This window comes from Octopus bimaculoides, chromosome 3 (genome assembly GCF_001194135.2).
Source record: "Octopus bimaculoides isolate UCB-OBI-ISO-001 chromosome 3, ASM119413v2, whole genome shotgun sequence".
Lineage (NCBI taxonomy): Eukaryota > Metazoa > Mollusca > Cephalopoda > Octopoda > Octopodidae > Octopus > Octopus bimaculoides.
The window spans coordinates 31778169-31791380 of NC_068983.1; the positions used below are offsets into that span (position 1 = coordinate 31778169).

The 13212-nt window shown below is 35.8% G+C and overlaps 1 protein-coding gene across 3 annotated transcripts in view; it reads left to right on the forward strand.

Moving 5' to 3' along the window:
* Window positions 1-13212, forward strand: part of LOC106883251 (set1/Ash2 histone methyltransferase complex subunit ASH2) — a 154711-nt gene that overhangs the window by 11576 nt on the left and 129923 nt on the right. For all 3 annotated transcript variants that reach the window (XM_014934184.2, XM_052966127.1, XM_014934185.2), the window contains exons 4-5: window positions 6552-6641; window positions 11596-11687. In XM_014934184.2, the coding sequence (XP_014789670.1) occupies window positions 6552-6641; window positions 11596-11687 (182 nt within the window). The remainder of the gene's footprint in view (window positions 1-6551; window positions 6642-11595; window positions 11688-13212) is intronic.

Sequence of the window (13212 nt, forward strand, 5' to 3'; positions counted from 1 at the left end):
ACTAAGAATCCATTTGGCTGAGCAAGTAAGCTCTGTACAAAGAGATGATAGGTTTAAGTATAAGGAAAGATAACAATAGAACAGGTTTCTTGCTACATTGGAGACAGAAAAACAGGGAGTTCAGGTGGTTAGAGATGGGGAATGGGTGAAGTGGTGAATATAATGAGTGGAGAACAAGTGTTGAGAGATGCTAATATATATTGGAGGGAGACTGTAGAAATTGGGTAGCATTGAGGAAGTGAATGTAGGAAATGGTGAACAAGGAATAGAGAGTGATTAATGATGTATAAGAGCTGGTGGGGAAGTGGGTGATGTTTGATAGTACAGAAAGGGAGGAGCAGCCGGATAATGATATAATAGAGATAGGAAGGATAAGGAGAAGAGAGATTACTAGTAGTTAGGTTGCAAGAGTGTGAAGAGAGATGCAGGTGTAGTGCAGAAGTAAAGTCATGAAGAAGAAGAAGAGATAGTTTGGTGGTACAGAAGGGTGACCAATATAAAATATACGTGGGAAGGGTCAATATTAAGAATGAGTGATGGATATCAAGTGGAATGGTTCCAGGCAGTGAACAAGATAACTTGCATCAGAGAAAAAGATAATAAAGCATGCAGTTATGTAGGTGATGGAGGGCCCAATGATAGAGAGATCATTCATGGTAGAGGTGGCTTGAGAGGGGAATTGAGAAGGGCAAAGTTTTGCATATGGTTACAAGTAATGTGCATGTGTGTGGGTATGACCTCAGGATGCTGAACACAACAAAAGAGATTGACAAAGGATTGTGATAAGCAAAATGATGCACTGTTCAAGTTGATTCAGCATTGTCAACCTGGTAAGATGGATGTAAAAATGATAACTATGATGAGGGAAAAGAGTACTGATGGAATTAAACCAATTCACACACAAATATTTGACCAGACAGTGACAAGAAATGCAACCAGCTTTGAAAGTACTTATTTTAATACTATACAAACATTTAATATTGCAAAACAACTCTGCACTAGCGCTAGCATGATAAAATTGACCTCCAGTCTAGTGCCTGATACAGCTCTCTGGCTTACCATCTCCAGTTAAACTGTCTAACCCATGCCAGTATGGAAAACAGATGTTAAATGATGATAATGATATATCTAGGACTGTTTGGATTGTAGGTGAGGACAGGAGTATAGTTACTGCATCTTTGACATCTTCTATATTTCCAAGTGCATCCAAATAAACTACATATACATGTTACATTTTCATCTTCTCAAAGAATGTGATGCATATGGCCTAGGTACAGTTTTTTGTATCATTGGCTTTATTTAGTAACACTACATGTATTATAGTAAGAGGCTTACTGGTCCAACACCTAATAATATGAGACATTTGCCTGTTAATCAGTGTTGCCATTACTTACAGTAGTGAACTTTTACCTGTATATTATAGCTAATTACAACCAAACTAAATAGGCTTCTTTGAGAGTCAGGTGCTTTGACTGTGGACACAACACAAAATCATTGATAGAATATAAACTGACAATTTTTCACTTAGTTACTTGTTTGTATTCTTTAAACTTATATGCCAGATGCTACACATACACTTGAGACAAAACTAAAAGGACTTCACACTCCATGGTGACCTCACTACTGCTGATACCACAAACAAGACACCCAGTACACCCTGTAAAGGGATCGACATTAGGAAAGACATTGTGTCATAGAAACTACACTAAAGCAGACATTGGAGCATGACGTGGTTCTCAAAACTGTCAGATGTCAAACCATCAACATCATGCCAGCATCAAAGATGGTGCTGATTATCCATCATCATTTAACATCCATTTCCCATGCTGACGTGGAGCTGGCCAGACTCCAGTTGTCTGTTGTGGCATGGTTTCTATGGCTAGATACCCTTCCAAACGCCAACCACTTTACAGAGTATGTTGGGTGTTTTTTACATGGCACCAGCTCCCGAAAAGGACAAGCATGTATGTATGGTTGACAACAATTTTACTTAGCTTGATGCATCTTCTCATATACAGCAAATCACCAACTTTGTGGATCAGAAGTTTGCTTCATGATCACATTTTTCCCTGCTAAATTCCAGTATGTATCACCTTGAGTATTTTCTACCATTGCCTCCACTTAACCAATCCCTTGTGAGTGTGAATTTATCTTTTGTCTGTTTATATATATATATATATATATATATATCATGGTGGCATGGCTATGTGGTTAAGGTGTTTGCTTTCTAATCATAGGGTCTCAGGTTCACTCCCACTGTACAGCACTTTGAGCTAGTATGTAAAGCATTTTTTGCTGTAGCCTTGGGTCAACCAAAGCCTAATGAGTGGATTTGGTGAATAGAAACTGAAAGAAGCCAGTCATGTTTGTGTATCCTTGTTTTGAGATCACACACTGGCTGTAAGCAAATGTTACTGTCATATAAGTAGTTGTAGTGATGTTTATTTGCAATCTTCAGTAAAGTCATGTACAGCCATTGTTCTGGTCATGTTTAAAAAACTAGGGGATTTATTGTTTTACTTGAAAACAGATCGGATTGGAACAGTAAGGGTCTTAGAAAATTGGCTCAACATATTTTATTCTGACTCATGCAATCACAGAAAAATAGTCATTAAAACAATGATGGCGGTGGCGGCAGCGGTATGTGTGTGTCTAGAGAAATAATTGATTGGAAAAGATATTTGGTTAATAGCCTATTAAGTGAAACTTCAGATCACTTAGCTGTCAGTATCTCTTTTTTCTCCATTTTACATTGCCGGTCCAAGGGCTAAACATTGGTTTTATGAATGACTCTGACTCACATAGATATTCTGTATACCCACATACACATACAATGCTTCACAGAAGTGTGAATCAAACATTTAAAAGTTTTCTGTACAGTCTATTAAGAATTATCAAAAAGTTTTGTTGCACATTTACCATCTAGTTGCTGACCACTCTACTTCTAGATACAATACAATTGTATCAGTAACCAGATGGTTTCAGATCGTGATACTGCCAATTTTACAACTCTGGATCAGATGAGATCTTGTTCAGACAGAATTTTCATGACTGAATGCCCTTCCTGACACTAATCCTCACTTGTTTCCAAGCAAGGTAATAATCCCCTAGTGTATAGAACAACAAAAAGCTTGGATATGCTTTCACAGAGGATTACAAACACCATTTGTACAAAAGGTGAAGATTTTGCTTACAATTAGCTCTCACATGTCAAGAAATCCAGATATGCTTTCACAGCAAACTACAAACAAGCAACACTTCAAATGAACAGCGAGGCTTTTGTTTTCAACAAGCACACACATCATTATCTTCATTTAACTTCCTCCTTCCATGCCGATGTGGGTTGGGCAGTTTGACAGGATCTGACAAGTTAGAAGACTGTGTCATGCTTTACTGTCTATTTTAGTATGGTTTCTACAACTGGATAGCCTTCCTAACTCCAAACATTAAAATAAAAGGGAATTTGCACTCAGTCACACACAGAGTTGTAGTGCAACGAAGATTCTATACTATAAGCTCATTATTATTGTTGTTGTTGCTGGAAAAGGAGGAGAGATTAAATAAAATAACATTTTTTTTATCACTAAGCACAGATGTGGCTCTGTAGGTAACAAAGCTTGCTTCTCAGCCATGTGATTTCAGGCTAACCAAAGCTTTGTAAGTGGCTTTGGTAAATGGAAACTGAAAGAAGCCAATTGTAAATATGTTTGTGTATGCATATGTACATAGGTATACATGTGTGTGTGTTTGTATATACTCTTACCTTGACATCATGTGATTGTTGTTAAACAAGCATCCCCATCATACAATGTCCATTTCTAGTCTTCCATGAAAAACATATCTGGGGAGATGTGACCTTGCTCGGAAATGGATACGGGTTGGTGACAAGAAGGGCATAGACATTAAAATGATGGTGTTTGAAACATATCTTAAACAGAGATCTAGTATACAAAATTAAAATGGAAGGTTTTAATATAAATATGAACACTTTAAACTGAGAGACTTTTGTATCACAAATCCAGGAGAGGTGTCAAGCAGGTTGATAACAAGAAGTAATTTATTATCAGTTGTTAGTATTTGGCTAACAATGACTTTAAAGTTTTTATCAGAAAATATTGAAGAGGTTAAGCAAAATTTGTTAACATGCCTATGCAGCCTTTCTACTTTATGGCTCTTTTCCTGTTCGTGTTACTGTTTTATGCTGTGTACAATTCATTTCCTTTTGGCTATCATTGCTGTCTTTATTTGACTTATTGTTGCTTTCTGTTCCCACTTTTACCCTTTTCCTTTGAATTGTAGTAAATCATCATCATCATCATCGTTTAACATCCGCTTTCCATGCTAGCATGGGTTGGAGTATACAATAAGTTTATCTTCATCATCATCACCACAGATGTCTGATACTGATATTTTTTATGTTAGCAATATTGAACGAGAACAAGGAAACTACAAAAATAGAACTTTGATGCCGTCGAGAGGTAGGCCCTGAAACAGCGTGCATTCTCTCCTGATGACCTTATACACTTGCTGGCTTCCGGTATGTGGAGTTCTCGACTGGTAGCGCTTGCATGTGCAAGTTGTTTGCAAGACATCTAAGACCTTGTGGTAGGTAGCCACTGACAAACCAGAAAGACGGTTAGGCATCTTGGAAAGATGAGCGGACAATAGGAAAGACTATCGACACAAGGAGAGAGACTGGCGGAGGCTGCGGACTTACAATCCTCGCCTTTGTAATATATTGTCTTTTGCTTGTTTCAGTTATTAGACTGTGGTGATGCTTGGGCATCGCTTTGAAGTGTTTAGTTGAACAAATCAACCCTAGTACTTACAAATTAAGTTTGGTACCCAATTTATTTACTGATTTGAGGAAAAGAATTTTGTCATAACTATCTCTTATTATTTGGTTTCAAGTTTACTTCAAAATAATAATGATAGAAAGATAATCGTGTTAACATTCTCTTAAACTTCAACTCTCCCAAAAATACTGCATTTTTACAAAGCACTTGACAATCTTCCAGTGCAGCTGTGGTGATAAATCTGTAGTATCCTGCTATATCAGGAGAATATGGTGTGTGTTATAGAATTTCCCAGTCAAGTTCTCAAATAGCATTTTTGGTCAAATCAGCAACATGGGGACAAGTGTCATCATGTTGAAAAAGCAAGTCACCAGTTGGTTCATTTCAGCTGGACCCCTCGTTGAGCTGGTGCTTTTGCTAAAATGCAAAGTTCTGCATTAATCATGTGGTTGTTTCCAAGTATTTTGTAGTGGATTATCCCTTCCTTATCCCACTAAATGCAGATCATTGTCTTGCATGGATACAGCTCTGGCTTGGCTCAGTGTGTTGCTTGCATCTTGGGACTCAGCTATTTTTTGCTTTGTTCCATATTGACATAATGCATTTTTCATTGCTAGTAACAATGCAGTAAAGAAATCTGTTTGTATCCACAATTAGCTAGATGATGATAAAAGACCGCTGGAGTTTGTCGCTTTCATTCAGAGCATGTGGCACCTATGCACTAAGTTTTTGGATCATGCTCATCAAGCAAAGAATGCATCACATCCGCTGGGTTAATTTCCTTGTGGATTGGTGCAGATCCTTATGGATGAGCTCATTCAATCAATTCTTGTAGAACTAAATAGGTTGCTGGAATGCATAGTCTGTATGGTCAGATTTCCCCTCCTTGATGTGTGAAAACCATTTCTGTGCAGTTCTTTCAAATGATAGTGACTTTGGCAGCTTTGGAAACTTGATTGAAAGTGAAGAAATGCAAAGTATCAAAAAGCCTCTTTTGTTTTACTTTACTTAATGTTATATTCTTGGAGACTTTAGCTTTGATTGTAAATCACAAGCATCATCCAATTTCATTTTCTGTCCCCTATAAATATGATGTAATCATTAACATGTTTTCCCAGTATTCGAAGTAAGTAGGTTTGAATTATTATTAAGAGGTTTATACTTATTTTGATACAAGTGAATAATATGAATAGTGTAGCACTGGATTAATAACTCACATGTCTTAAGATTAAATCCATGACTTGTGTTTTATTGTGTATTTGGCAGTATACTTAATTCTTAGTGTCTCACTTACCCTAGCTGTTGAGTAAAAAGGTATCAGATCTTCTAGAATGTTAGCTGCATTTGATTGATGTCCTTTCTACAGGTAGCTAAACAGCAGAGCTAAGAACCAACACTTGAAATCAAAGATTATGAAGCCTTTGCATTAAATACAATTATGAGGTTCTAAGCTTTTGTAAAAAATCAGTCTGTGTGCTTTTGCTTAAAAGGGAAATAATGCCATACAGTAAGATTATGTTACAGATATATTAATTTGCAATACTGTTTTTTGGTTTATGCTTTAAATATTCCCTAGGGAATATATATACCACATAACAAGTCAAGATGATTATGGCTGATAAATAGAAGAGAGATAAAAATACAGATTTTTTAGATATTTTAAATTTAATCCTTTTTATTTTCACCAGTGTTTGAATTACTGAATTTCATTTATATTCCTGACAAATAAGTAAATGTTTTTTTATTTCATTTCAGTAAACAGGGACGGAAGCTTGGAACGGTTGAATTTCAGTGCAGTAGTTGCTATAAATGGTTCCATATTGATTGTATCAAAATTCCTTTAGGGTAGGTATTCTTCAGCACCCCTTATACAGTTTTCTTTCTTTCCTTATTTTGTTCATTTTTTCTACCTTGCTACAACCATCATCATCAATATCATCGTCATTTAACGTCCGCTTTCCATGCTGGCATGGGTTGGACAGTTTGACAATTTTTCTTTCATCCACCATCCCCCTCCCTCAAAAAAGGAAATATTCCTTTTTATTATAGGCACAAAGCCAGAAAATTTCGAGGAGGGTGCTAGTCTCAATTACATTGACCCCAGTCCTTATTTAATTAACCCTAGAAAGATGAGAGGCAAGTTGACTTTGGCAGCATTTGAAATCAGAATTTTCTTTTCTGAAAAAATGTCATTAAGCATTTTGTCCAGCACAGTAATGATTCTGCCTGCTCACTACCTTAATGTCAGTAAATATTAAAACCAGTTCTACACCATGTTTCTCTGTTAATTAATTCCATTTTCTTCCTAAAAATAAATCATTATCATTGTTCTTATTATAATTAATGTCATTATGTATACCCTGATTTTTCATTCTTTGTTTATTTGATATACTGCCAAAGGGAACCAGATAGACAACATGTCACACCCTTTACCAGCATTGAATTATAGATAGATGAGAGATGTTTAGACCTGATGATGATGATGCATGTATAATATATTGATGTTACTTATTCATCATCAGAAGAACTATTGTCACTACTTTCAGTAGGTCAGCACAACAACATATTTTCACATTCTTATATTGCAAATATATATAAGTGAAAAAATATATAGTAAATACACAAACGAAAAGTAAACAATGTATAACATATATTGAGAGCACAAACAGACTAAAGACAAGCATAGAAGGTCCCTAATTCTTCATCAATTATCAACAGATGGTAGTACTCAGTGTTGCACCATTAATATAATGTATGAACCCATGCTAGCATGGAAAGCGGACATTAAACGACGACGACAATACGTACAGACATATATATATATATATATATATATACCGCCTGACTGGCCTTTGTAGGATTTTCGAGCGAGATCGTTGCCAGTGCCCCTGGACTGGCTCTTGTGCGGGTGACACGTAAAAGCACCCACTACACATTAGGAAGAGCATCCAGCTGTAGAAACTCTGCCAAATCAGATTGGAGCCTGGTGTTGCCATCCGGTTTCACCAGTCCTCAGTCAAATCGTCCAACCCATGCTAGCATGGAAGGCAGACGTTAAACGATGATGATGATGATGTATGTACAGATGGTGTAATTGAATTATTCATCAATAAAAAAAATGTATCTGAAACAACTGTAGTGAACCTTTATCCCATTTGTGTTTATGTGACTAGCCAAAAGAAATATTTGTGTATGTGCTTGTATGTATACATATTTTTGGGTTACTTGTGTGTGTGTGTGTGTGTGTGTGCGAGGTAGCTTCTATATGGGCATGTGTTGGATGGGTCATTACAGTCAGACAGTTCTTATTCAGAGTTACTACCCTCTTGGATGAGTCAAAAGGCTGTACTCACGCATACACACATTCCAATTTATGGCATGATTTCTTCAACTTGATGCCTAGGGTGTATTGGGATCATTTTATTGGACTACAAAATTGTCTTGTTTCCTACAAGACTGAAATGTCCTCTCTACAGTGTCTCTATAGATATTGGAGTTAGAACTCTAGTTTTCCAAATAAATGTGACTGGTGGAAGGGTGAGCAGAAAAGTGAGTGACCAACAAAGTGAAAGGACAAAGAGAGAGAGAGCATATGTATGATGGAAAAGACAGTGTAGGGATTGAAGCCTAATTGGGAGTGTATAATAATAAAGAAATAATGATAGCTATATGTCAATTGTCAACAAGGAAATTGAATAGAGTTTGATGGGATGGCAATAAAAATGAGGGATGGTAAGAAAGTGATTAATGCATAAAAATAGGGAATGGTGATGGTAAAATTGGTTGATTTTAGAGTGTACAGATACATGATGACCTCTCTTTACACAGGTGTCACAATAGAAGAGAAGTAGACTGATTGATAAAAATGGTAAGAGAATAAAGGTAGAGTGATAAATTATATTGGTGAGGGATTAACAGAAGATGACAGCTTAATTTGATGTATTGGATGAGAAACCTAATGTTGATATACATCCCAACCTCCATTACCACCACTATTTTAACAACAGTTTTGCCTTACTTGCACACATGGCAGGACCGTTTCATGCATTATAACATTGTATTAGTCATCAGCTTTCTTTGTTCTTCATAAGGTCCAGCTTCTTGAGCTCAGTCTTTATTTTGTTCTATGTCATCTCTGATCTCCCTTTCCCACAGGTTTCATCTTCTTCAAACACTTAATACTTGTTTATGCAGCTGGCATCACATACACATACTAATAAAGTCTTTCCTCTTGCACACTGAATCTGATACATCTTATACCCAGCTTTTCTCTCAGCTCATTTGTGTTCCATCATTTTTGCACATTAGCAGTATTCATCCAGAAGTGCACGTTCAGTTTTTTCTGACCATCATAAAGCTTCTTGATTCAGGGCCGACGTCTCACTTCTATACATCACACAAAAATATCATGCAATCTGCCTTTATCCTTATAGAGAATCCCTTTGTTATCAGCTATGGTAATAACTACCTGAACATTCCTGTGAACGTTTTTGTGCACATTTTTTGTATCTTGAATTCATACTTATAAACTGTCTAATTTAATTTAATTTAATGTTCATAACTGAAAATCTTTTACTTTATGATTTGCTTCTAATATTAGCATGCTGTTGTTTTTTGTTTATAGCTTTTTTTTTTTTTTTTTTTTTTTTTTTTGCAACTCATAACAGCTTGGAGAATTTCAGAGTGAAAACTATGTTAAATGATAAATAGAAAATAAAAACATGAAATAGTGATCTTCATACAATTTAAATGCTATGAGGTATCAAGGATTTTCATGGGAAAGACACAGTGTGTGTATGTTTGATGTTAATAATAATAATTATTTCTACTCTAAGAACAAGGCCTTCAAAATTTTGGGGGAAGGGGACTAGTCGATTACATTGAGCCCAGTGCTTAACTGGTACTTATTTCATCGACCTCAAAAGGATAAAAGGCAAAGTTGACTTCGGCAGGATTTGAACTCAGAACTTAGTGGCAGACGAAATACTGCTAAGCATTTCGCCCGGCATGCTAATGATTCTGCCAGCTCACTGCCTAAGCTTATTGTATAAAGTGCTCTTCAGAAAAGGTTGAAGGGGCAAACAAAGCAGACATATATATCAATAAAGATGGTGTTGAAAGTTAGATGTCCATGCACAATACATAGAATAAGATACAAAAAGACAAAAAGGTGAACAAAGAAGGGATTTATAGGTATATCTGGAGTAGTGTTTGCAAATTTCAGGAAGTATGGAATTTTTTAAGGATGCACTGTGCTAATAACTGATACAGGTAGTTTATTCCATGCTTCAACAATACTGAGCAAAAATGTTTTTGAAAACCATGGGTGCTGCGTTGTTTTGTGGATTTTATAATCATGTCCATGAGTGTAAGTGGTATTGAATTCAAAAAGGTGGCCAAAGTTGTTGAGAAAATGGTGGCTAATCTTGTGGGCTTTTGCCAAGTCAGTTACATGGTGTTGAAACTTAAGTATGCCAATGCCCAGAGAAGAAATACATTCAAGATATGGTGACTAATAGAGGGTATTTGTTTGGCTGCATGTCTCTGGGCAGCTTCCAGTAGCTCAATATTCTGGACAAGATGGGTGCTCCAGTCTGGAGATACAAACTGTTAGTGTGGACATACCATTGCTATATATATACCTTTAAATAGATAGGTAGTGAGCAGCTGACAAAGATCTTACAGAATGATGCTAAGACAACTTTGGTATTTTGATAATTTTTAGAAATGTGGTTCCACCAATGCAGATCATTGTTGGCACTGATACCTAGGTCACATTCACCAGTAGACTTCTTAAGGTTGATGTTATGGAGGGAGAAGGTAAATTCTAGGTTTTCCTCCCAAAATGTATAGTAGCAACACTTGTCTACAGCCAGCTTGAATTGCCAGTCAGCAATCCATTGCAACATTATATGCAGAATGTGCAGAAAGTTGCCCTACTACCATGACTGCTCAGGTATTTAATAACACAAACTGAAAAACACTGAATAGCATCTTGATGACTCCTCTCAGATTTATGTGAAGAACAATCAATTCCATAAATCTTTTCAGTCATTTGTTTGAAGCGAGTTATCCAATAGCGATACTGGTTGTGGAATCATGATGATGAAAAACCGGCCCCACAATCAGCATTTCTCTTTTACTACCATCATGTTGTGTCCCTATGCAAAATACACAATTCTCTTTGCTTCATTGAAAAATTTCTCAGGTATTCATACCTTTTGCATGATGAATATATGATTAAGTGCACACTAACATCAATTGAAAGAACTGAAATTGAAATACTTTGAAAATTAAATGGAAATGTACAGTAGGGAAGAAGTTTGATCTTTAATAGTTACGGTGACAACTTTGGATATGTTTTAGTCTTATCAGCCCTCCTCAGCAAAGTTTAATCTAACATAGAATAACTTTATGGGGTTCTTTTGTGAATTTTTTTCTGTTTTAACAATTTAAAATAATTATATTGGAAAATTTCCCAGCGATACTCTGCATGATAGGCTAACAATGCAATGCACTAAAAAGAAACTTCAATCAATTGAAACTGCTCTCTTTGTTTCAGCTTTCTTCGTTGACATGTACTTTATTTCTTTTACAGTTAAGGTGTCGGCTATATAGGTTTAGCCTACTGGGGAAACACAGGTTGTTTTATAAACTTATACAACAAGCTGTTTCAAGCTTGAAAATGTCCAAATATACTAAATAGCAACCCTGCTAAAAGAAATATGAGATGGTTATTGTAAATGTATACAATATACTTCAGATTCATTTAGTGTTTTCATTTTACTTTTCATTTCAGGAAATGTGTTCCTTTTATGTCAAATTACCTTTTTTACTGCAAGTCTAAGAAGTGCAGTCCAAACAGTGAAAGTTTTACCAAAAAACATGCAAGTATGTATGATATTGTTTTGTAATTTATAAAATAGAGCTTTGAACTATTAGTTTTCTCTATTTTTGAGGATGTGTTGGTTATTATTTAATCAGTAAATATTGAAGTGGGCTTCTACTAACATTTCATTGCTTCTACTAATCAACCAGTTAAGAGCTTGAAACTTAACTCTCTCTGACTAAAACCAAAGTCACCTTAACTGATTATTGGCAAATCATTAGAATATCTTGTTATGTCTGGGGCAAATCATTCTGTTTTAATACCTTATTAACACACTCACTTGTTCAATTTATACTCATTTGCATCTTTTTCTTTCTAAAATTTCCATTGCTTCTTGTAACCTCTTCAGAAGTTGTTGACTCTGTCCCTTATTGGAGCTGAATTCTTTTTGTTTGTTTGTTTCTTTGTGCACATGTGTATACACTTATGTATGTATATGTTTATGTGTGTGTGTGTATGCAAATGTATATATGTATGCATGTGTGTACATTTGTATTTTGCATATTCATGTGTTTGTCTGTGTGTATGTACCTCTGTTTCCTTGTGTGTGTGTATTTGTATACCTCTGTCTCCTTGTGTATCTATGTGTATGGGTTTGTGTGACTATGTATGTATATCTGTTATGTATGGATGTGTGTGTGGAGTGCATGTGTGTATATGGTCACATGTCTCTTTTGTGTGTGTGTGTGTGCTTGTCTGTCCATATTACCTATGTACCTATCTATCTACTTAGTTATCTATTTACCTACCTATATATATATTCACCTACATAACAGCCTACTAACAAATCTATCTGTATCTATATAAACTGTGGGTATTGGGGATTCGCTACCTTCTACTTGTATCTCCTAGTTAGTACAGGGTATGTTTCATTTATGAGGACATATTCTTGTATTTGAGTATTGGTTCCTTCAGGTACTTGGATAAAATGTGAATGTCAAGTCGACCCAGTGTGCCTCCATGTTGGTCTTTGGCATGTTGGTAGAGTATGGAGAAGTGTTTTTTTGTCATCATGTTGTCTCAAATAATCATTTAATCTCTCCATAATGCTTCTAGATGTCTCACCAATGTATGTCAAGTTCCTGTCTTTACAAGCACCCTCTATGCACCTTATGCTGTAGACTACATTTCTAGTTCTACACTTAATGCCAGGGTTAATCTTACTTACCATGCAGTTCTCAAATGGGTGCATCCCACATAACTGATTTGATGGTACTCCCTGGCTTTTCAATGATCTTAATGTTGAGTTTGGTCTCCTTCCATATAGTTACTACTTGCATCTGTTATAGAGATTTTAGAACAAGCTGCTTTGCTTGTCATTAGAGTATCAATATTTGTTCCAGCCGTTTTCATTATGAGTTCAAATCCTACCAAGGTTGACTTTGTCTAATACTTAATCAACTAATCCCTCCCCTTCAATTTCTGGCCTTATGACTATATCAGAAATAATTATCTTTTATTGTTTTATATTATTTTTTATTATTTGTTTTATACTCTCTCTCTCTCTCTCTCTCTCTCTCTCTCTCT